Source organism: Globicephala melas, chromosome 10 (assembly GCF_963455315.2).
Source record: "Globicephala melas chromosome 10, mGloMel1.2, whole genome shotgun sequence".
NCBI lineage: Eukaryota > Metazoa > Chordata > Mammalia > Artiodactyla > Delphinidae > Globicephala > Globicephala melas.
In genome coordinates, this window is record NC_083323.1 from 2,928,186 (window position 1) to 2,954,275 (window position 26,090).

The 26,090-nt window shown below is 51.9% G+C and overlaps 1 protein-coding gene across 5 annotated transcripts in view; it reads right to left on the minus strand.

Moving 5' to 3' along the window:
- Nucleotides 1-26,090, minus strand: part of TBC1D22A (TBC1 domain family member 22A) — a 385,336-nt gene that overhangs the window by 193,143 nt on the left and 166,103 nt on the right. For all 5 annotated transcript variants that reach the window (XM_060306130.1, XM_060306125.1, XM_060306128.2 and 2 more), the window contains exon 9: nt 10,641-10,750. In XM_060306130.1, coding sequence (XP_060162113.1) covers nt 10,641-10,750 — 110 coding nt within the window. The remainder of the gene's footprint in view (nt 1-10,640; nt 10,751-26,090) is intronic.

The window sequence follows — 26,090 nt, forward strand, 5'->3', positions numbered from 1 at the left end:
CTGCCCTAAAAAACAAAGTCCACTAATTTAAAAAGTACCCAATGCGTGCAAAAGAAGGGAGGAAATAAGATGAAATGAATAGAAAATAAATAGCAAAATGGCAGCGTAAACCCCAACCATATAAATAATTACATGAATGTGAATGAACTAAACACACACTAAAAGGGTAGGAAAGCAAAATCCAACTATAAGCTGTCTACAGGAAACGTGCTTTAAATAAGAAGAGACACAAATAGATTAAAGGCAAAGGGATGCAAAAGACACACCAAGGAAATACTAACCATAAGGAAGATGGAATGGCTATATTAGTATCAGAGGAACTGGAATCCAGCACAGGGGATATAACCAGAAATAGAGGAATATTTCATAACAATAAGCATTTAAATTCATCAAGAAAACATAATCATCCTACATGTGTGTGTATCTAATAACCAAGATTCAAACAACATGAAGCAAAACCTGACAAAACTAAATGAAGAGACAAATTAACCATTAGAGTTGGAAACGCCGGAAGTCCTCACTCAGCAATTGACAGGAACAGCAGACAGAAAATCAGTAAGGATACAGAAGACAGGAGAAACACTACCTATCAACCAACATGACCTAACTGATACTTACAGAAACTTCCCCCAGCAAAGCAGAAGACACATTCTTCTCAAGGACGCATGAAACATTCATCAAGATAGACTACGTGACACATCTCAAGACACGTATCAATTAGTTTAATTACCAATTTTAGGAATTGAAGACATCACTTTAGTTCTTATAGACATTAAAAGAATTAGGGAATATTGCAAACAACAATATGTCAATAAATTAGACAATTGTTTAAAATGACCAAATTCTTTAAAATACACAAATTATCAAAACTGACAAGAAAAGAAATGGAAAATCTGGAGCCCTACCCAGAGGAGAAATCGAATTTGTACTTAAAACTTTCCCACAAAGAAAGTTCCAGGCCAAGATGGCTTCACTGTTGAATTCCATCAAGTATTTAAGAAAAACACAATACCGATCTTGCACAAACTCTTTCAGAAATCACAGGAGCATTTTATGAAATCACCATTTCCCTAATGCCAGAACAGAAAAAGAGAATACATGGAAGAAAAGAAAATGGAAGACAATACTGCCATCCCTCAGTATACAAAGGGGGTTGGTTCCAGGAGCCCCCATGGATACCAAAATCCACAGATGCTCAAGTCGCATAGTCAGCCCTCTGTATCTGCAGTGCTATATCTGTGGATTCAGCAAACCCTGGATCATGTAGTACTACCCGTATTTAATTGAGGGGGAAAAAAAAAAAGTACGTGTAAGTGGACCTGCACAGTTCAAACCTGTGTTGTTCAAGGGTCAGTTGTATTCCCCGTGAACAGAGATGTAAAACTCTTTTAAAATATATTACATACAATACAATAAAATAAAATATCAAAGAGAATCCTGAAACATATAAAAAGACTAACATCTCACGACAAAGTGGGACTTATCTCAGGAATGCAAGCTGGCTTAACATTAAAAGTTAATCAATGTCCTTCAGTACATGAACAGAGTAAGTCAGAAAAATCATATGAGCATCTATCTCAACAAAGAAAAGGCATTTGGCAAAATACTGATTCATAATTATTTAAAAGTCTCAGCAAACTATGATCTGTCTTCCAGCTCTTCTTCCACCAAGTCTTACAAATTCTATCCTCAATCTCTTCGTCCTTTATATACTGGTATTCCTCAAATGTAAAGAAAAAGACCTACCAAAATAAGGCAGAATGTTTATTAAAAATACAGACTCCTTGTCTGTGGAATTTGCACTGTCAAAACCACCCTGGTAAAGGGCATCTATGAAAAGTCAACAGCTAACATCAAAATTAATGGTGAGCGCCTAAATGTTTCACCCTCTCCACCAATACCTGGAAAGAGGTAGAAATGTCTGCTCTCATCACTTCGTTCAACATTGTACTTGAGGTCCTTGACAATGCAAAAAGGCAAGAGGAAATAAAAGCCACACATATTACACAGAAAGAAGTAAAATTCTGTTCATTTGTAGGTGACATGATTGTGCACACAGAAAATCCTAAGGCATCTACCCAAAAGCTCCTAAAACTAACACGTGAATTTAGCAAGATTACAAGAAACAAGGTGTGGCATATATTTTCCACAACAACCTCTCTTATCCCATATATTCTTTTATGATGTGACCAGGGCACTCCTGCATCAAGAGATGGAGTCTAATCTCCCTCTCTTTAAAGTAGGCTTATGACTCCTTCACCCAAAAGAGTAGAGTGGAAGTGATATTATGCGACTTCTGAGGTTCAGTCATGAAAAAGTGCAACTTACACCTTGCTTTCCGGAAGTCTAACTGGGAGCCTGAACCATTATGTCAGAAGTCTGACTTTCCTAAGGCCACCGTGCCGTGAGGACGTTAAGCCACATGGAGAGGCCATGCGTGGGCAGCTCAGTCTACAGTCTCAGTCGTAGAGTCGTCCAAGCCCAGGCGCCACACACTTAAAAGGGTGAGACTGCAGATGACTCCAGTCCCTAGGCATCAACTTGTGCCAGCTTTCAAGCCGTCTCACCGAGGCGCCAGACACCGTGGTGCACAGACAGAGGTTCGTGGTGTGTCCTGACTGAAATCCTGACCAACAGGATCTGTGAGAGTGATAAAACAGTTGTTCTAAGTCAGGAAGTTTTGGAGTAATTTGTTATACAACAATAGGAACTGGAAAACTGTCAGTTTACAAAACTCAATTGTATTTGTACAAAACTATCAGTAAAAAACAAAAAAACAAAATTTACCAAGAAAGCTATACCATTTAAAGGTGCATCAAAAAAAAAAATCTAGAAACAAATTTAACAAAAGATGAGCAAAACCCATACACTGAAAACTACAAAATGTTTATTAGGGTAAGTTAAAGAACATTTAAATAAATTTAAAACTATACCATGCTTACGGACTAGAATAAATTAACATTGTTAATACTGTTAATTCTGGGACAACTGACACATAGATTCAAAATATAATTCCATTCTAAATCCCAGGCCGTAAGGCTTTTTTGGTAGGAAATGGCTAACGATAAACTTTATATAAAAATGCAAAGGACCGGGCTCCCCTGGTGGCGCAGTGGTTGAGAGTCCGCCTGCCGATACAGGGGACGCGGGTTCGTGCCCCGGTCTGGGAAGATCCCACATGCCCCGGAGCGGCTGGGCCCGTGAGCCATGGCCGCTGAGCCTGCGCGTCCGGAGCCTGTGCTCCGCAACGGGAGAAGCCACAAGAGTGAGAGGCCTGCGTACCGCAAAAAAAAAAAAAAAAAAAAAATGCAAAGGACCAAAAATACTCAATATTTTTTTGTAAAAAAGAACACACTTGGAGGACTTTACCGAACTCCAAGAAATGCTACAGTAGTGAAGACAGTGCGTACTGGCATAACAACCCATTAATAGATTAATGGAACATGATAGAGTGTCCAGAAATAGACACACATGTATACGGTCATTTGATTTTCAGAAAAGGCGCCAAAGCAATCTACTCTGGAAACATAAACTGTTTTCAGCAAATGGTGCCGTGTTAACCACGAAATGTATATGTGCCTTCCTCACATACAGAAAAATTATGTCAAGCGAGATGACAGACCTAAAAGTAAAAACTAAAATTATAGTTTCTAGAAGAAAAACATAGGAGAATACCCTGGCATGCTGGGCGCAGGAAAAGGCTTTTTGGTTAGGACACAGACAACCGTTACCACAAAAAATAATAAATTAGAATTCAACAAAATTAAAATTTTCTGCTCAGCAGAAGACTTTTTTTTTTTTGGTGGTACGTGGGCCTCTCACTGCTGTGGCCTCTCCCGTTGCGGAGCAACAGGCTCCGGACGCGCAGGCTCAGGGGCCATGGCTCACGGGCCCAGCCGCTCCGCGGCATGTGGGATTTTCCCGGACCGGGGCACGAACCTGTGTCCCCTGCATCGGCAGGTGGACTCTCAACCACTGCGCCACCAGGGAAGCCCCAGAAGACATTTTTAAAAAGTAAATTGAGGGACTTCCTTGGTGGCGCGGTGGTTGAGAGTCCATCTGCCAACACAGGGGACGCATGTTCTAGCCCTTGTCTGGGAAGATCCCACATGCCACGGAGCAACTAAGGCCATGCGCCACAACTACTGAGCCTACGCTCTAGAGCCCGCAAGCCACAACTACTAAGCCCACGTGCCACAACTACTGAAGCCCACACACCTAGAGCCCGTGCTCCACAACAAGAGAAGCCACCGCAACGAGAAGCCTGCGCACAGCAACGCGTTGAAGACCCAACGCAGCCAAAAATAAATAAATAGTTTTTTTTTTTAAGTGTATAATGACAAGCCACAAACTTGGGACAAAATATTCTCGTTCTCTCTCTCGATATGGATACAGATATAGATATATAGACACCGTACGGTCAGGCCACTCAAGATGGCTGTTCTCTTGCTCTCTGTACGTCCCTGCTGGACCAGCGCCTGCTTCACCTACACCTGCTCATGTGACTGACCTTCCTTCATACTTGCCCCAGGCCCCAGCTAGTGACTGTTCTTATCAAAGGGGCCATGAAGGGGGCGTGCCTCTCTGCTGGTTTCCCTGGTAACTGACAAGCCCACCTGAGGTCAATTCCCCCTAAAGCTGGCAACGTCCCCTTCCCCCAGGAGTGAAGACAGCCGCCATGTCCTGCCCACTGCCTGCCGCACGTGGTGAGGCATTGCTCCAGGAGCTAAGCTCCCCCATCCATTAAACCGTGGATGTCTCTGTTGCTGACTCCAGGCTCTTTCTTCACTCTTAAAGCTGGGCAAGTACAGGCCTTGCAAGCCTGTGGAGTGAAGCCCAACAATATAGATACATAGATACACATGCACGCACGCGCATGCACACACACACACACACACACACACGACTGCTAACCAGCAGAAATAAAAACAGGGCCGTGCAACGCCAGTGAGGATGTGCGGCAGCCAGACCTTAGTGCTGATGGGTTTATGAAACAGCGCAACCAATTCGGAGAAAAGATCTGGAGGTTTTCCATAAAAACTAAGTATAGCCCTATGCCACTACCCAGCAAGTCCACTCCTAAGTACTGACCCAAGAGACAGAAACACATGTCAACAAGAGGACGACTACACGAGTGTTCACGGAAACTTCACCCCTCACAGCCGAAGACTGGAAACAGCCCTGGCTTCCACCAACTGGAGGATGTTTAAACAGCTGTGATAGATTCACACGATGGAGCACCGCTTTGTAATTAGAAGGAATGAACGACTCACCCAGGCAACAACATGGATTTCACTGTTTTCAATGCTACTGTAAATTGATTTTTTTAATCTTCATTTTTACACTGGCGCACAATAACTCACTCTTAATGAATCTTCTGCTTCAGCCCAGTAACCCACACATTCTTGTCTACTTAATAAACGTTTCTAAAATGTTGCCAAGAGTCCTCACTGTTATCGACTGGAGCTCTAACATCACAGCTCTGAAGACGCTTCCACCCCGCGCGCGACGCCTCTGGATGCGAGACAGGAACGTGCCACGCGGAGCGGGCGCTCCGGCCCCTCGCTGCCCACCCGCGGGCCGGGCACGGGGTCTGGCTCTGCGCTCTCCTCCTGCTGCTCCGCTGCCCCTTCCAGCTGGAGACTCCTGATGTGTCAAGGCCACGTAAGCATCCTCTCCACCACCTTCCCAAGCGACGCACCGGCCCTCTGTTCTCTGGAGTTCGGTTGAGAGGCGGCAACAGATCGAGGTTCTGGGTCCTTCTGAGGATCCTGGGCCACCTTCTGAGCGTGCCTCGGGCCGCTCTCCTTTTCAGAGCAGAACCTTCTCCAAGGGCTCCCTGTGCAGGCTCTGGTTCCCTGTGATACGTCGTCCCTTTTCTCCCCCGGGCTAACTCACAGCAGCTGTATTTGAGGGACCACCCTGCCCCCCGCAAGACAGTGTCCCCTCCAACCCCCAGTCACAGGTCTGGTCATTCCGGGCCTTTCTCTGCCAGACACTACACCACCACGTTTCCGGCCTTTTCTCTGGCAAGTTCCAAGATAATATCATCACTTTCCCCAATATTCCCATCCCTTCCACGCCAGCAACCAGTTCTTAGAATTGAGTAATTCTTCCCCAAGGAAAGAAAATGTAAATGACTGATTATAAAAGGCAACAGTCCTTTTCTACTCAAAGAGGCTGTCCTGCTAAGTAATGAATCTGAGAGTAATAGTATGACTGCAGGGCAGGCAAGTATGGAAGCCGTAACTCAAGAGGTGAGAGCTCCCCGACAACCCTGGCGTCGTGTCGTTAGTGAAATGAGAAGGCTGGCAAAGGCCCAAGAATAATCCCCGAGAAGCCAGAGAAGGGCTCGCCCACCTGGACTGGGACCTGGGCCTGCCCTGCCCCGGCGCCGCAGCAGAGGCCTTCAAGCAGCTTCCTCCCTCAGAAAGCACACGGGCACTCTCCTCCTCGGCCCCAAGGCCCAGGTCCTGCTGGCCTGTCGCAAGGCGGTCCTCTGTAAAGAAGCAGCCCAGCAGCTGCACTGGCTCACACGGCCTTTGGTGACCTAACCAAAAAGCACCTCCAAAGGCGGCATTAGAAAGACACGATCCGTGAAACCACTGGAAGAAATAACAGCCCACCATATTTTTTTTTTGGCCACGCTGCGTGGCTTGTGGGATCTTAGTTCCCCGACCAGGGATTGAACCCAGGCCACAGCAGTGAAAGCGCTGAGTCCTAACCACTGGACCGCCAGGGAATTCCCCCACCAAATTATTTTTAAAAATTAAATCTCTGGGGCTTCCCTGGTGGCACAGTGGTTGAGAGTCCACCTGCCGATGCAGGGGACACGGGTTCGTGCCCTGGTCCGGGAAGATCCCACATGCCGCGGAGTGGCTAGGCCCGTGAGCCATGGCCGCTGAGCCTGCGCATCCGGAGCCTGTGCTCCGCAACGGGAGAGACCACCACAACAGTGAGAGGCCCACGTACCGCAAAAAAAAAAAAAAAAAAAAATTAAATCTCTGGCTGGACTCCTCACGGCGTACCTGAGGACAATCGACCTCATTATGAGACCCGAGTGTGGCTCTATCCCGCCAATGAGACGGGAAAGCCCACGTCAGGGCCCTCCACCTCACGTTCCCAGTGGCCCCACTGGGAACATGCAGTCAACTCACGATGCCCAGGATCCAAGGAGCAGGACACGGGCAGAAAGACCCACTGTGTCAGGATCCCAAGTCCAGGGCACAGCTCCCCCAGCCCCAGGGCCAGCCAGTTCACTCGCGGCGCACTTCCTCCGTCTTGTACTTTTCCTCTTGTGAGCTCACCCTGGGGGCCCCTCCATGAGAGCATCTCTCCCTGCGGGGCTGCAGCTCCCACGGTGCTCAGCCAGCCGCTGGGCTCCCTGGGACCCTGAGGTCCAAACTGCGTTCATAATGATACTGAGGCATCATCTACCTCTGTCGCCGTGTTGCCACCTGCTGTCATGCTACGGAAGTGGTGGCAAGTAAAAGTGCTGGCTCGCGGCACAGACCAAGGCCGCGCCCACAACCGCACTCAATGCCACACACTCGCGGGTTAAGAAGAGGCAGTTTCACTGAAGGATGTCCTGGGTGACACAGAAAGTTCCTAATCTTATGATTAGTATTGGGTTAAATCTTGACCCTTGATAAACATCTTTTCAGTGTTCTATGGCAAAAATGGGAAGCACGGGTAAAGCTCTGGAGACGTGCACCCAAAAACATTGATTTCTTCCAGAAAAGCAATTTTTGGTGCAATTCTCTGAGCTGAGAGCAGAACTGGATACATTTTCCAAGAGAAAACGTACTTGAAAGAATGACCAACAGGCAAATTGGTTATTCAAACTTGGGTATCTGGCAGACCTTTTCTCAAAAATGAACAAAGTTACCCTGTCACCTCAAGGGAACCAATTCACAGTGTTTGCTGCCAATAATAATGTTTGCACTTTTAAGCCCAAATCTGAATTTTAGAGAACTTTTCTCCACCACTCTGGGCTTGACAGTTCCTTATGAGACGGTGGTAACACTAACAAAGGTGATTTTTTGATACTGTATGATGAGACGCACCAATGTTTAGAAGATCTGCATACCTCGGGCATCCAGGATTTTCCAGTGACCAGTGTCTGATGTGACAGAACCATGCGTGTGTAAAAGGTCTATTCCAAGTGCAAGACAGGTCAATGGATTTTACTGTGACTGAGCACAAAACGTCCACTGATAGGACTCCACATTCACACTGCATGACCTTTAAGAAACTACCATCTGTTCGGCTGTGGTCCAGTATGAAAGTGAAAACATATTACAACAGGTTGACTGGAGAAACACACAGGAGAATTCAGCTGTCTTCTGTCAAGGCACGTAAGGTAAAACCATGCCTTTCTTCTCACTAAACATTTTTGTTTGGGAAAATATTCATTTATCATAAAAATATGTTATTTGTAATAGCGTACAATGGGTTTATGACACCTGGTCCATGTTTCCTCTTGATTTTAAGTCAGTTCATACCCTCACACTTATCCAAACCACAATGGCGAGAGTACTTGCGCACACTGAAAAGTCCCCCACGGAGCTCGCATGGGGTCACGGGGGATGGCCTCACCTAAGGGAATTACAGAAGAGCCCCCCCAAACTCCCCGGATGCTGGTAATGGGCATCGCTGAACGCTTGCTCACGTGAGGATCTCGTGGAATCAGTCGTGAGCATGTGACAGAAAGACAGACGGCTGCCGTTGGCCTGGCATGTGTGGTAATCACACACACACACACACACACACACACACACACACACACACACACACGCCAGAGAAGCATTATGCCTTCCACGCAGCACCCCTGTCAAGAAACCATTTCATCAGACAACGAATCTCAGGTGAAAAATGAAAAGCCAGTATCGGCTTCATTGCACAGCTGATTTTATTTACAAGTAGAAGCCGGATAATCTTGTATTTAAATAGCAGAAGTTCCACCGCTCGTGAGCAGAAAAGTGGCATCTGAAATTTATAAGAAGTTTCAGATTATGATTCAATCTCCTTTCCAAGGAGGAAAAGAGTCTTAAGTTTTGGGAGAAAGACTGAAAAATATGAAAACATTAGCAGAGTAGAGAAATGATGAATTGATGCTGGGGCCAAAATCTGTCGCCAGCAGGCACATTTTTCTTTACAAGATACAAAATCAGTCAGGAGGAGTTCTGATGGGCTCTCAGATACAAGCTTTCTATTGTTCAACTCCAGAAAGGGCTTCTGCTTTCTCTTTGTCAATTCCTAAGTTATCAAGGGGAATGGGAACCCACACAGTTTGCTTCAACAGAATCGTCCTAGCTGATTTATTCAAATTAAATCTCAGGGCCTCACTCAGCCTTTAGATGACATCATAGAAAAACCTTGCTTGGGCCATTTCCATCCAATCAAGCAGCTTAGCTGAGGCCTCTCCAGTGGGCGGCATCAGGAACGCCTGCTATGACAACAGCTCAGGAAAAGCCAAAGCTGGTGGGGAAATGCCTGTGACGAGTGCATCCGCAACACCAGTCCTCTCTCTTCAGGTGGAAGGGCCTTCCTTACCTGGGACAAAGGGATCCTGGCAGAACCCAAGGCCCCCGCACAGCGTCCATCCTGTGGCGGCCATCTTTGGACCGTCCTCCAGTGAGTGACCGGAACGAACCTCAGACCAAAACCCTGCCCCAGGCTCTTCCTCTCCTCTGTTGGCAAATTCACGGTCCCCTCCAGGTCCCACTCTGCCCCGCATGCGTGTCGTCGGAGCGTGGTTTATGCCTTGTGCCGCAGCGCTCACACCTCTCCCCTTCACCCCACGGTGAGCCGGGGAGCTCGGCCCTAAATCCCTTCTCCCGCCCCAGAGTGGGTGCAGCCCCGGCCCCAGGCAAGCGTCTGGCAAAGCTGTGTGGGCACCAGACAAGCCTAAAATGGCCCACAGCTGGCTCGAGGGCCGTCTACCTACCGCGGCCACTTCCCGCCACACGCAAGGCTCCAGCCCATCTTCCTGCTCTTGACCTGCCAACGTCCTCCTCCCCGGGCACTGTGTGTGAGTTTCCCGCTGATTTAGGGGAATGGATGATTCCATAAAACCATCCCAGGCCCCAGAAGACTCCGGCTTTCCAGGGAGAATCCCAGCCAGGGGCCCAGCTGACACCAGGTCCAGCAGAAGCCCCAGCCATGGGGGGCAGGATGCCCTCCAGCTCATGCTTCCCTCTGGGACCCGGCAGCGTCACTTGTCCTTGAGCGCTGAGATCCCTGACCCGAGGCGGGCGGGGATGGTGGGGCTGGTCGCTGACAGCCCCGGTGTCACGGAGGCGGAGCCAAGGCCTTTAAGTCTGACGCCCTTTAAGAGGCGGGTTCCTCTGAACACAGTTCACGCAGACAGTGAAACGGCTCCTCAATGACGCCCCGCGCTGGGGGGCAGGACCACAGTCACCGGCGGCCGAGTGGGGCGGGGTGGGGGGTGGGGGCGGGGGGGTGGAATACCCGCGGGGATCGGACTCTGCAGGGGGGGCCTGGTCCCTCCAAGCCCTGCGCTGTGCCCTCCAATCGGCTCCAGAGGCACGTGTGCGCCCGCAGACACACAGTCACTCTGAGGAGTATGAACTCCGCCAGAGGGACGCCACGGGGGGACGCTGCCTCCGGGGGCTCACCTGGATGCCGTCCAGCAGCCGGCTCATGCACCAGTACGTGTCGGCCTCCACGTTGCGCAGCGCGTCCGCAGGCACGCAGGAGACGTCAGCGGTGTCCACGTCCTCCTCATCTGTGCCGCGGGGCAGGGGAAAGACAGGGAGCCGTCAGCCCACGGGGTGAACGAGGATGTGCGCTCGGCCGGCAGGACCCGCCTCCCCACCCCCGCCCGTTCTCCTCGCTCTAGCTAGATGACTTGGCATCTCCCACCTCATCGCTTAATGGTTCTCAATTTTAATACCTAATTAGTTGCAGATAATTCATATTCTGAATCCTCTCCAATTAATTAACATAATTAACATATTGTAAATCATTGCTTCTCAGGCATTTCACATCCTAATAAGAGAGGACCTAAAATATCAATTTATTACTTATTCCTCACTGAGGTCTGAACGTTTTTTCCTAAGATTTCTAAAATTCTGCTTCTCGTATATTCACATATTAATTCAGTAACAACCCCTCTAAAAACCCGTTTCCAAGGTTAGAGTTCCCAAAACCACACTGCGTAAATACTTCTATGCTATGAGCAAACACCAAGAAAGCAAAAACACAGATGTGTTTGAAAGAAAGAATAGGCAATGGTGCTCTAAATAATTTCCTCCTCCAAGCATAAAAAATCTAATGAGAAAGCATAACTTACAAGCTTTAAAATGCAAAACAGATGCCTAATTGAAATGGCTTATCAGACATTTGAAGAAATTAACTTTAGATCCTTATAAAAACTGCTATCATCCAGCATAACACTCATAAATTTTTTTTTAAATTGTGCATCCTATTCTTTTAATTTTATTTACTTTTGTTGTGTTTTGCTAATGTGCATGGTAACTTTGCAAGGAAAATGTTCTTCAAGAAAAGAAACATTTCAGCCCAGAATATATTTAGAAAGTTTTAAGTGGGTAAAAATGACAATAATCATAATAATGATAACTGCTAACATTTACTGAGTGGTTATTAGATGCCAGGCACTCTTCTTCATGTTTTAAACACATTAACTCTATTACGGCCACCATTGCACCCCTTGGGAAATGGGGTACAGAGAAACAACGAGCCGGCCCGGTGGCAGCCTGGTAAGGAGTGGGGTCAGGGTGTGGACCCGCCATCCGTCCCGGAGCCCGGACTCGTAACTGCTCCCACAGAGCAGGCCAGCCCTCCGCACCTGTGCACACCTCACACCCGGGCTTCGATCGCTTCCCCAGCAGCAGCCCGACACGGCCTGACTCCCACCAGGTGCTGGGCTGGGAGAGCCGCCTGTGAACACCCTCCCACTCCGTCCTCTGTTCACAGCGGAAATCGGAAAGTAAAACAGGGAGGGTCCTTCCAGGCCAGCACTCCGTGGGGAAACCAACCAGCTGGGGCCTCCACGGGGGGCTCAGGAGCCCAGACAGGAGGCCACGGCCCCGGACACACATCCAACCGGGCACAGCCTCACGGCCGTGTAGACCACAGAGCAGATCCAACTTCTAATGACCGCGTCTCCCTGGAAGCACGTCTGTCCTTCTGTGCAAAGGAAAACAGCACTCTTACCTCCCTTCCTTCATCTGCTCCCCCTCATTCACTCAACGAGTTTTTTGTTGGTTTGGTTCGGTTTGGAGGGTTATTTTATTGAGATATAATGCACGTACCGTAAAGCTCACCCCTTTAAAGTGTACCACTCAGTGGGCTAGTATATTCACAGGGTTGGGTAACCATCACCACAATCTAATTCCAGAACATTTTCATCGCCCCAGACAAACCCTGACCTCATTAGCAGTCACTCCCCATTCCCCCTGCCCCTCCCAGCCCCCAGTAGCCACCAGGCTGCGTCCTGCCCCCATGGATGTGCCTGTGTGGACATCTCACCTCAGTGGAATCACAGGACACGTGGCGTTTCGTGTCTGGCTTCTCTCACTGAGCACGATGTTGCCAAGGGTCACCGTGTCGTAGCCTGTGACCGTGCTTCCCTCCTTTCTATGGTATAATAACTTTCCACCGTATGGACGGGCCACACTGTGTTTATGCCCCGCCCCTCGGTGGTCACTGGGTCATCCCCACGTCGAGGCAAAGTGACGAGAGGCAGCAGGCCCTCCCTGTGTCCCTAAACTCCGGACCCTTGGGCACAGAGACGAGGAGAAACAAACGCCCCCAAGAAGCTGGTGGGTTAAAGGGGAAAACAACTTAAAAATGGAAAACGGAAACATTTAGGTACCAGACAGTCACCGGGTGATGGGGGAAGGGTGGGTTACTCGGACCCAGGCTGTGCGCTCAGTCAAGGCCCTGGCAGGCAGACCCAGGCGGCCCTGTCCCCTTCCCTGTGACATGGGACTGGCATGAAGAGTGCACCGGGGCCAGCCCTGAGCTCCCCTCTGCCCGAGTGCGCCCGTGAACCTGCACCAGCCCAGCTGCCCCCCTCCGGGGCTGGGGCCCGCCCTCCTGCACTGGGCACCGCTCTGCCCGCCGGGCTGGCCCAGCAAGGCGCCCGGCCTCGGGACTCTGCAGTCCCAGGAGGCTCCCTATGCCCACACGCCCTGAGCACACCCTGGGATGGAGGCCCACCTGATTCTGCACATGGCCTGGCTCCGGAATTTCTCGTGGCAGCCGAGGCGGGAGGTGTCATCACCACCAGTTCACAGATGGGGTTCACTGCCCTGCGCTGTAAGGGCTGCCCTGCACCGGGTCCCACCCGTCACGACGCCCTTCCTGCTGCAAGATCAAGTTCGCAGACAGGAGTGCAAGTCACCTCGTCGGGGCGGAGACCTGCTCGCTGGGAAACTCGATTCAGCGTCCCCCCAAACTAGCGCAGAGCTGGATTTATTTTCCGTTCTCAGGGGACCGCGCTGACAATAATCAGACGGCTCCTCTGGAGGTCTTCCGTCCACGTACCCTCTTTCAAGGGCCTTCAAAGCACTGAGATACTTCCTCAGCTATAAGAAAAGGCAAGCGGGGGACTAAAGCCCTCCCCAGACCTCAGGCTCCTGTCCTGGGTCACAAGCAGCGGGGCTGCCTCAGCCCGGGTCCGCGGGGTGTGGGCAGGAGCCTGGGTGACTTTTCTTCATCTGTTTAGCTGGCTTATTATTTTATCCCAGGAAATATCGGTGTCATTTCTCACAACGGGCCATTTGGTACTCTTGGATGTAATGAAGAAATGGCATTTAACTCAGACAGCCCCTATGCTAATCTGTCTTGGAAAAGCCGAGAGAATCGGAATGACCCTTATTGTCAGAATGAGATAACGACCCCCCGTATTATTTTAGGGGAGCACAGAGAGCAGTGCAGTCAGAGCCGAGGGATGGGCCCAGGAGCGCCCCTGGCGGGGGCACAGGAAATGCGGCACTGCTGGTTCCGAGTGGGCTCAGCTGGACCTAACCACGAACAAAAGAGCAGGTGCGGTACAGGCTCGGTCTGGTAGAGGCTAAGCTACTCACCCCCCAGAGAGTCCACACCACGGGGCAGGGACGAGCTCTCGGGGTCAAGACCATCTGACCCCAAGGGTGCACACCTGCCACCAGAGCTCACTCACTGCCTGGGACAGCCTGGGGGTCAGGGTGGGGGCGACCAGGAGGGGAGGAAACCCAAACACGGAGCCGCCCCACTCTGCACAGGCCCAAGGAGTCTGGGCTTCAGGCCGGCGGCCACGGAGCCCACGCCAGGCGGGACTCAGTGACAGTGGAGAGGCCGGAAGAAAGGCCGTCAGCCAAGACCAATGAGAGAGACCCACGTAAGTGAGGCTTCCTGGGCCATCCCAGGGTTCAAAGGAAGAAACGACCCAAAGGGAAAAAATGATCAATTGACAGGTACAGGAGAGCAGACAGGCCCAGGCCAGCAGCAGACGGAGGCGAGGCCTAAGTAACAACGTGGCTGTGGCTGTGGCTCTGGGACCTGGGGGGTTGGGCCATTCTGACACAACCCGAGAAGATGCTCCACGCGGGAGGGGGGCGCAGCACAGGCCCCCAGGGCAGGGGCAGGGCCCACACAGCCTCCCCACTCCCCACCCTGCAGGGCTGGGAGCCAGGACCGCTGGGGACTCACCAGGGCAACATGTAAACGTTCCTTAAAATAACGGAATGTAAACCAAACTGTTTCGTCAAAAAACAGAGTAGATTCTCTGTCTTGCATTTATCTTCTAATCACAAACAAACAGTAACGCTGGCATGAGTAACACTGCACCCAGCCCTCCTCCCCACGTTATCCACGACACCTCCCTTCAGGGGCCAGGCCCTGTACCCCGGGGACACCACGTTGAGGAAGGTGACCCCAGAGAGCCCTCAGAGTGCCAGGGAGGACGACAAGGCTAACCCAAGGGGCGCCTGGGTGAGGCAGAAAAGGCGCTGACCGCCACAGCCCTGGGCAGTAGATCAGGAGTCCCAAGTGGACCACAACCAAATATAAAGGCACAGGACGTAAAAGCAGACATTTAATTAAAAAGAATCTCACTTGTCTTCTTAGATCATAGAAAACCTTTAGGGGATGATTTAAATAAATTCTTTGAAAACGCTGTCCTGCCATATGCTTGTTTAAAAAGCAATTTGTAAAACAATCCCATCTTTACCCACAACTCCATTTATATGGAAAACTCCACCGCTGCACGTCTGTGTAGACGTGCACACGGAGAACACTGCTCAGAGGGACGCCACGGAGAACCGGGGATGCCCGTGACTGATGGGGTAGGAAACTATCACGCTTTATTCTCTACGGAAGGGTACAGGGTAAAAAGAGAACATCCATTTTCACAACGCAGTTATTTTAGCAATAGGGGAAAAAATGTTGGTTAAGCCATTGGGATAGTTTAACTAAAGTCTGTCTTTTCCACAGGTAGATAACCCTAGAGAAAAAGTGCCCAATGGTGGTGGTACTGTAAATGGTTTGAGAAGCTCACAGGGTGTTTGGGGGTCGGAGTGATTAGAGTGAGGGGACCCGCTGGCATTCAGTGGGTGGGGCCAGTGCTAGCCAGCCTCGGCCAGACTGGGCAGGTGGGCAGGTGGGTGGGTGGGTGGATGGGCAGATACAGGAAACTATTAAAAGAATGGAAGGTACTCAGCCTGGTCAGGAGAAAACCACACAGGATATAATTGCTGCTGTGAAATATCCCAAAACCTGTCTTAGGCAAATAGAGAGCAGAGATTTCCTGTCCGTGTTTCCATGTCCAGGAGATACAGAGCATCAGTGGATAAATGAACAGGCAGGCTGATGAGCTCAAAACCCTAGGACACTGCGATGACGAGGGTGCCCACCACTGACGGACAGACGGACGGACCGAGTGTTGCGCCTGAGTTTCCACAGCGCGTCCTCTGGTGCCGGGGCCGTTTCATCTGAAAACAGCCCGCTGAGGAGAACACCCACACCCAACAGACACAGGGCGTGCGGGCAGGGAGCGGGCCGGGAAGGGCAGAGCCCAGAGGCTGTGCTGGTCCCCTCGGTGTCGCCGCCGCTCTGGACGGGCCGGGCACCGGGGCCTCTGACTGCGTGTGGAGAGGAGGAAGGAGCCCTGGTCCCTAACCTCCCTGCACGGCAACAGCTCTAGAAAAGCAGGACCTCGTGCGTAAGTAACAATCCCCTGTCCCCGCCCCCGTGGGACTGCCGCACAAGCTCACCGAGCCTTCCGTCTCCTGGGGGCGGGAGTCCCACGGCCTCCTCCCTAACTGGAAAGGGGAAATTGCTCAGTTTAAACAGCGCTGGGACCATCACGGGATTCCAGGACAGCGATCGCCAGCGCGGGCTGGACAGCGGCCTCATTGAGCACGAGGTGTGGGGAAGAGCGCCGGCCCTGCTGGGGAACAGCGAGGGCAGGGAGGGGACCAACGCTGTCGTTACGACTACGTCCATCACCCCCTGTGCACAAGCCCTGCGATAAACCTCTTCACGTAATTAGAAGCTTAGCTGGTAATCGAAAATAGTCCCTTCTGTGTGAGCAAGCTGGACCGTTCTCCTGTCTAAGCTGCTGCATCGCTCAGCTTGGGAGTTGTAAATTTGAAACCCTGACACTTTGATGATGGAGACTCCAGCACTTAATTACACAGATTTGGGCTCCAATGTAGGGAAAAATCCTGCTTTGGCCAGAGTAGTGTCACAACTCAAGGCTGTAAATTCACGAAACTCCTTGGCCCGGCAAAAAGAACGGATGCTACGATCAGATTGGCTGAGCAGCAGGAATGCTCAATTCTAATGTAAATAACGTTCAACGCAAGGTCACGGACTACATCCTGTCAGAATGTCCAGTTCTGTGACGTGGTTGAAGACCCGCAGCCCACAGTCCCGGGCACACGTGGGTGGATGGGCTGTCAGCAGACAAGGGTAACAGATCAAGGAAAAAGCAAGGACCACGCGCTCCCCCCTGGTCAGGCAAGACGGCACCACTGGGCCACGCTCAACTGTCAACCTCCGGCCCTGAGAGGGACCCCAGTGACAAGGATCGACCTTCTCTCACCAACAACAGGCTCTGTTTCCGTCCCACCCCACCCCAAGCACACCCCCCATCGGGGCTTCCAGTCTCACAGACGTGCAGCCCCAAGCGGAAGGCATGCTCTCGGGAACAGGACAGAGGCGGGGCCGGGCAGCTACTGGTCTCTTCCTGTAACAACACGGGTACCTGATCCCCAGGGGAAAGGGCCTCCTGGCAACACGGGAAAACGGCAGTGGTGGTGTGGGTAAGGAGCCCAAGAGTGAACGGAAATTTCTGTATCTTTAGTGACCCTTGTTTTCATAATGTCCTTTTGGCAAAAGAAAAATTTTTAATCTCGTAACATTCTTTTAGCTTGAAGGGATCTTTGATTTTTTTCATAATTCTGTGAGCAAGAGTTTTTGGTAACAGAAACGCTACTGGTGGAAATACTGATTGATTCTATTAACTTGTATTGAGCACTTGTATGTGCAAGAAAACGTGGGGATGGTTGGCAGGTGAAGACGAAACCAAGAACCACCCGCGGAGCCTGGAGGAAGAGGGCACCGGTGCACGCGCTCATCCACGGACGCGCTCACTCACTCATTCTGCTTATCGGCCTTATTTATTGATAACATTTGTTGACCTGATTTATCTCTAGGGAGATGCAATTCACATGGCCGTGTCTGTGAACAAAGAACCAGCCAACTGTGCATCGGCGTCTGCACGCAGGGGGGTGGGGGGCGCAGGGACCTGATGGAGGGACAGCACTGTGGACAGGAAGAGAAGGCCAGAGGCGGGGGAGATGCTCCCAAACAGAGCGTGTGAACCTCAGCCGCCACAGAGGCTCACATGAGATCCTGGGCCGCACCACTCATGTCCCCCATTGGTAAAGTCACTGCCAGAGAACAGATCAACTCCACACCATGAAATGCCAGGTGCTGGACCACCTGCTGCAGAGGACAGGTGGCAGGCCAGGACGCGGCAACGCCCCGCGGCACTTCCTCCATGGCACGTGTCACGAGCTGTGTCACTCCCTACTGCTTTACTTGTGTGCTCTGTCCCCCCACTGCAGTAAGAGCCCCTGGAGAGCAGGGCCATACCCACCCTGCCCTCCGTGTTCCCAGGCCCTCCACCCACACACACAGGAGCCCCAAGAACACCCGCCAGGGCTTCCCTGGTGGCGCAGTGGTTGAGAGTCCGCCTGCTCATGCAGGGGACACAGGTTTGTGCCCCGGTCCGGGAAGATCCCACATGCTGTGGAGTGGCTGGGCCCCTGAGCCATGGCCACTGAGTCTGCGCGTCCAGAGCCTGTGCTCTGCAACGGGAGAGGCCACAGCAGTGAGAGGCCCGCGTACCGAAAAAAAACAAAACAAAACAATAAGACACCCGCCAAGTGAATGAACAGACTGCCAGCAAAGAGCCGACAGCCTAGGAGGGAGGAGTAACTACATCAACAGCTGAACCTGGAACACAGTAAAAGTTATGCCAACGCACTCTAGGAAGAATGAAAAAAGACTTTACCCCAATGTCTCTTGTTAAGGGAAATATCCAAATTATTGCTGAATTTAAGATTATACATAAAGTCTAACTTGCCTCCACTAATGGCTATGCAAACAACAAGTCAACCAAGGAGAACTCCTTCAAACTGAAGGAGGCACTCTTCCAAACAATGTCACATACAGCCTGCCCTAACGGCCTCGTTTCCGCAGAAGCTCAGGGGGCTCTGAGAAGGCCAAGCTCCCTCTGATCTTGAGGCCCCCTTGAAAGGCTGCAGCTCATGCTGAGCTCGCCTTTGAGAATTGCAGGCACACTTTCTCAGGAAAACAGGCCCCCAGGTTCACGGGCTCCCGCCCGCTCCGCGCTCCAAGAGTCATAAGCAGGACACACATGGCCTTCCCCAGGGGCACACAGACCATTAAACCCACAGTGCTCATCTGAGATGCAGTGGGGCTTCGACGCTCTCTCATCAGGCTCACAGGACGAAAGCTTTCACATCTGTTCACTGAATTAAAGGGTTTAAGCCCTTCAGTATTCCCTGACGGGGAAAGGAGTGGGAGACTTTTGGTTAAGACCTTTCTGATGCCGTGTTTCCAATCAGAAGCAGGTTCTGTAGAGAGACCCAACGTTCAGAAGGCGGACAGCAGTCATTCATACAGAGAATAAGCTTCCTGGAGTCATGCTCATCTTCCAAACGCAAACTGATCGGCAATCAATTCATTCAACTGAGTTACTCCCTGTATCTAATTAAGTCAAAAATAATTCCTCAAAGGATAAACGGGTCTTTAAATCAATCAGCAAAACACTCCCTCACCATTACTAACACAGCCAAATGGAAAGAAAGGTTGACCAACACGAGACCCTGCTTGCTCCCAAAAGCCCTGGTGAACTGCATTCAGAAAGGGGTCGAGGAAAGCTCGGGGGTGCCGCGCTGGGACAGAAAGTCGCCCCAGAAGGTGCGTGTAGAGGCACTTCCCCCAGGGTGATGATGGAATCCCAACTCGGCGTGTGTGCGCAGCTCAGAGAAAGACCCTCCCAGGGAAAAGCCCAGGACAGAAGGAAAACCTGGTCTGCGTCACCATATTCAAATGTAAAACAGTTGGAAGTGAAAAAGTGAGGAAGTAAAACAAATTGGATAAACATCTGCAACACAGTACAGGCCACGGAGTAATATCAAGCAATCTACGAAGAGTTATTTCCCAGCAAGAAAAATATATGTCAGCCTGGTAAAAATGAGGAAAATACTTGAAAAGTTTACTTATGAAAAAGTCAGTTAAAAACATAAAGAAATGGGGACTTCCCTGGTTGTCCAGTGGGTAAGACTCCACACTCCCAATGCAGGGGGCCTGGGTTTGATCCCTGGTCAGGGAACTAGATCCCACATGCATGCCGCAACTAAAGATCCTGCGTGCCGCAACTAAAGATCCTGCGTGCCGCAACTAAGACCCAGCGCAGCCTAAATAAATAAATAAGTATATTTTTTTAAAAAACATAAAGAAATGATCAGTAGCACTAGTTATTAATAAATTCAACTAAATATAATGAGTTCACCTATAAAATCGGTCACATTTCAAAGCTTAAGGTAGCCAGCGCTGATCCAGGTAAAGAGAAACAGCCTCAGGAACCACAGGGCGCACACAAAACACAGAAGTCCCACTAAGAGAAGGATAAACGCGTTCTGCAAAATAATCTGACAAAATAGGCCAGAGGCCATGAACATCCACAGAGCTCTGCTGTGCCCAGATGGCGAGCCAGGCACTGAGACGGGGGCCCTGGGCCCTGCCCTGCCACGGCTGGAGCGCGGGGCTCCACGGTGCAAGCCCAACTCCCCGTGAGAGTGGGTAGGCCCCCCCCCGGGCCCCCAGGTCGGGGTGAATAAGGTGCTGTGTTCCACTTTACTACTAATGACACGATGAAAGCCCAGACGTCCACTCCCAGGAAGTCACACTGGGAGCACCTTTGCTGCTGGGGTGATGGAGGCCCTTAAGCTCCGGCTCATTAGAAGGGTTTGCGGCCCGACCTGATGGACGGCGCAGCCTTCACTGGCAGTTCCAACAAGGTGACTTGGCCAGGGCCATTCGCAAGCTTTCATCGACATCTCCTGGTCCTCAATAAATCACTCAGACACATCGACTCCAAAATTCCGCTCGTGTTTTCAGGCTACTGACGCCCCAACTGTGAGGCAGTTTATGGCGAGAGTGGGCACGGCATCTGCTGGCGCCCGACATCAGGGTCTCATGCGCAGACTGCAGGGGGGTCCGTGTCCACGGCCGCTGCAGCAGTTCCAACGTGTCTGCACAAAAGCCTGTCTGTGCTCACTCACCAGGCATGGCCTCGCCAGGAACCAGGCTTTCAGTCACCCTGGCAATGCCCCTGATGACCCATCAATCGAGAATTGCTACATTTCAACCCATTCTTCCCTCTGTTACCTTCAGCAAATGAACCCTGAACAGGAAGTTAAAAACTGCTTACGTTGTAACTAACCCAACCGCGTGGAATCTAATCACAGAAAGTATGAGGCTCAAAACACAACCTGGACAGACAGTCCATGGATTACAACACAAGGTCAAAGCAAAATGGGCTCCTTTCAAAATTTTTTGAAGCTACTTCTATTCAAAATAATATAATCAACTGTGTGGCTCTCCAACTTGTCAATAATAAGAAATTCATTCCCAAGAAAAGAACCCTCGGAACTCCTTTAAAACAGGGGGCCCTTCCTTTCCTACTGGTCAGGTGGCCTCCTGGCTCACGGCTGCCGCAAATGCTATAGGTCCCCGCAGTCAGGGAGGGCCACTGGGGCCGCTGGGTGCCGAGAAGGTCCGCAAAAGGCCCGACTGCAGAAATGTCCAACAAATTAACTTCTTCTTCTTATTTGAGACCAACATTTATTTTGCAAACAGCACAGCCGCTCTCCATCGCTGCCCTAAGAAGCGTCCAGACACAGAAGGTGTGCTGCAGGCAGCCCAGTGCAGGGCCTAGACCTGGGGAACGGTCTCCAGAGTCACTGAGCCACCACCACGGCCATCGCCCCGTGCACGCTGGAATCAAAGAGGAAAAGCAAACGCAGGCACAGGTCCCCAAAGGGGCCCCCAACGGCTGGTCCCTTGGGTTTCACCCTGGGTGGTTCCCACTCCCCCGAAGCACACCGGGAACTGGGGAGGCAGAGGCGAAGAGCGGGGGGCGGGCCCTTCACTTAGCACCTGCAACCTGGCCAGAGACCGAACGGCTCTCAACGGCCACGGCCCGAGCACTCCCGGCCTGCCCGGGCCTCGGACACCGCGAGGCCGGTGTGGGCACTGAGAGGGGCGCAGAGAACCCCAGGCGGCGCCCAGGGCGCGTGCGAGATCCTGAGTGGTGGGGGGGGGGTACGATGATCGGCACCGATCATTTTAATCCACAGTCACGGAAGAAAATGTGAAGAACTCAAACTTGTAAATAAAGCGGGAAATCAGGCACAAGTCTACCGTGTGAAGCACTTCCAGGCTACCTGAGTTTAATTTTATTTCCAGTTTCTTCTACACGTAGTTTTCGCTCAGCTTTTCTGTGGCTATGGCCGCACTGTAAATATCAATGTGTATACACTGACACTGACGTTGGCAGCCGGCGTTTCCCGCTTTATGACACACTCTTTGGGATGCTATAGGATGCTGGTAAACCGCCAGGACCTGGTGCTCTGCCGGTTTCCTTAACCGCATCCCTGCTTTGGACGTCATCTGGAACGTTTCACTATTCTCAGGAAAGCCCCCGCCATGAGCATCATGTTTGCATAAGGGGTCTGATCCAAGTTGAGAATCATTTGCTTAATATAAACATCTCAAATGAAACTGGCAGGTGAAGGAAAGGTAAGAACATTTCCAGGGTCCCGACAAATATTAGTAAAATATTTTAAACGAGCGATCGGAATTTATACCCCAGCCAGGGCACCCGAGACCGTGGACCCCACCATCTCTCATCAGCGGTTCCTTCTTCCCACCTCTGCTCACTGGAAGGTACAAACGGCTCAGTACAATGAGGCGGAGTTTGCATTTTTTGATGCTCTGGTGAAGTTTGACTTTTCTCCCACAGGTGCCTTTGTGGCTGTGGATACACTGAGTTCCCAGGGGGAGCCGTGAGGCGTGGGAAGGGGGGCGCGGAGGGGGTGAGTTCTCATCCCCCGGGAGCGGGGCTCTCCTTGTTGGGATTTCAGACACCTGCGCCTCCCACTACAAGCACCCCTCGGGCAGAGCCCAGGCCTCCCAGCAGGCTCGGGATGTGTGCCCGGCCAGCCCAGTCACCCATTACCCTGAGGAAACACATAAGAAACTCAGCAGCCCAAATCACAGCCATCCAGATACGTCTGTCGAAATCCACACGCACGTGCACGCACTCCCCAAACGGTCTGGCTAGCAACCTGTGCAGGCCCACATGGGTCCCTCTGTAATCACTAGGCGACGGCGCTGCGTCTGCCCCTCCCGTCTAGTACCTGGCACGTACGAGACCTGAGTGCTGCTGTGGAAGGCCCCTGACAGAGCCCTGGGTCCCCAGTGTCCAGGGATGGGGGGTTGGGGGGGTAGAATGCTCAACTGAATGAAGGACTAGGTTAAAATTCTCCCAAGTCTCTATCAACCCAGTTACCTGAAGAAACGACTGAGTCTCTCCTTTGTCATGTTTGTGCTGGGATTACAAGATGCAGAATTAGGGGTGCGGGCCCAGAACGTTGTAAGCTGTACAGAAATCAGGGAGCTGCATGAACACTGTAGCTATACCTTGTTGCAGTCTCTCTGTTGGTCTCATGGGGCTATAAGCGCTGAGGACGGGCCTAAAAATGTCCTGAGCCGCTTGAAAAGCTAAATGGACCATGAATATAAGATCACACAGATACGCATCACAATCTGAAGGCACCGGCGTCCCTACAAGTTGGTTGAGGTAGAACCCAAGTGTGAATCAACAGCAATTACTCAACTTGAACACGGGAGCAAAATTTTAAAAACGCTCAGATGATGCTTGACGTTCATTTACCACATTTTCTGAAATGCGTAACTTGTTTTTAAAAGCTTAGAGTATGTTAATGTATTGGTACCATGAACCTCTGTTTACTCCAAGGCAGTTAAGAGACTCAATTCAATACTAGAGCTGCCTGGGATAAAAGATGAACACCCCCAGCTGACACTGTTTACAGAGAAGATGAAGGCGGGAAGCCTGTCGGAGCAACGCCTCAAAGGCCTGATTCGTGTTAATCACTCTGTTGTCATTTTCCACGGGCTCTGCTGAATTCTCTTCACGCCAGCAGTCCTGGGCGAAGGTTTCTGTTTTGTTTTTGAGGAAATCTACTCTCCTAGCTGGAGGCGGGCCATTCTTTTGTCTGCAGCTGTGGAGCGAGATACAAAGCGGGAGCCTGCCCAGACCCGCTCCCTGTAGGCTGGCTTGAGGGTCCTCGAGCCCAATATCAAAAAGATGCTAAGAAAACACAGATTTCTAAATAGGGGTCCAACCCTGCACCTGGCACACAAGGCCTGTCATGGCGCTAGCTAACGTGCCACCGCCAACAAGCGCAGGTGAGAGGAACGTCGTTAAAAGGAGGACAGCTCAGATCCCGGCCTTTCTTCGGCTCGTCACTGGCGGCCTGTCGTCTATGGGATCCTGCTTCCCCGAGTGCTCCCGGGAAATCCAGATTTCAGTCTCTGTTACCATCCTCTGCGACAAGGAACCGGGGCTCTGGGACAGTAGCGGGTCTATGTTTGGGGCAGAAAAATCCAAAAGGACCTGCTGACAAAATGGAGGCCTTCAGAGGTCCCAGGGGCAGCTCCGAAAAGGCTGAGTGGAAGAGTCAGTTCAAAGGACAAGGGGCCAAGTGAGACCGAAAGGCACTCTGACCACAGGCCACGCGCATAAGCAGGGCCTGCGAAGCCCCGCCCACGCGGACGCGCAGAAGCACACAGCACTAAACACGCGGCCAGAGCAGTCCCGGCGCCAGGCTGCTTCCAAACGGCGGTAGGGTGGAGGCTCCCGGGGGTCTGGGTCTGCTCTGACCCAAGCAGAGTCAGGGTCAAATGAGGTCACGGGCGCCAGAACTGACTGGAGGAAGGACAGACGGAGGAGACGGGAGGCCCTCGGCACAGGGGTGAGGAGGTGAGCCTTTCCCTTCCAGGGTCCCCTGCCTGTGGGGTGGCATCAGGGGGACAGCCTGGACGCTGCCCGAAGGCCTGGGCGTCGGCTCCTACCTTCAGGACAGCGCAGGACCAGCCCCGTGGGGAGTCCCAGCTGGACCCCGGTGTGCATGGCGCTCCTGCACCCGCCTTATCCCAGCCCAGCCCATCTCTGCCGCCCGCCTGTGCCCGCTGGCTCTCCACTGCTGCCAGGGCGATCGCGGACAGAGGCGGGGATGGCTGGACCTACGGGCGCCCTAAGAGATGCCTCACCCATCCCTCCCGTGGTTTCAGGGCCCTTTTGTTTCTGTTTCTTCACCATGTGAACTGGAGAGCACTAACCCGCCCAGGGCTGTGAGAACCAACCAGAATGTCCTGCCACGCCGCAGTCTGGGGGTGGGGGACGGGACAGACGGGGACACGTTTCGTGATCAAGGCCGCCTCTGTGAGCCACATCCAAGACCCAGCTCGCTTCATACTTGATTAAAGGAAAAGCTTCACGCTTCAGTCGGGCGGAAAGAAAGTACAGAGGAGAAAACATATTCCTTCTGCACAGATTTCGTGAAGGAACTCAGACGCTCGGAGGGCTGCAGCTCTGTCTCCCGAGAAGCACAAGCCACAGAAGCAGCACTCTCAGCGCGATCAAGAGTGAGGGTGCCTATTACCAGACACGCACGCTCATCCCCCAAGTTCAGTACGTCCACAGGCAAAGCAAAGATGCGACCTAACGCTTCAGTAGCGGCCAAGCCCACTGCCGTCCTGGGAACCCGAGAGCGAAGCGCCCGGCGACCTGGGGCGGGCCCGCTACACGTGACACCCGCGGAGCCGATCCCCTCCAGCGCCCCGCGGACAGGGGCAGGCTGGGCGGCAAGGACAAACAGTTCAAAGTGCCCATAAATCACAGCTCCCCGACAGCAAGCATGCCACCCAAGGCGGGGGGTCCTCTGTGCCCGCACACGCAGAGACCCCTGCCCACAGGGAGCCCTTGTCCCACTGCAACTTGACGACAGATAACTAAGCACCCATGGGATGAACGGGATTCAGATGCAGGCTGCAGGGGGGCCAGCGAAGTATTGAGAAGGGCGCGGGGGGTGACAAGGTTGGCACAGTCCCTGGGAACAGGACAACCAGCTGCCAGGTCCCAGCCACAAAGGGAACCAGAAGGACCCGATCCAGGCTTCAAAGCCTCTGGTTCTATACCACCCCCAGGAGGCCGCAGCCACCCAAGGAGGGCAGGCAGTTAGGTGCACAGAAGGAACCCCGATGCCCTGGGGCTGGAAGCCGTCGCCACAACTGTGCCACCACCTCCCGGCTCCTGTCCCTGCCTGTCACCCTCCTGCAGGAGCCCAGGACCCCTGGGCTGCCCACATGCCATCCCCTGCCACTTGAGGACACTGTCCCCAACCTGAGACACAGGACCAGCCCCCTCCAAATGC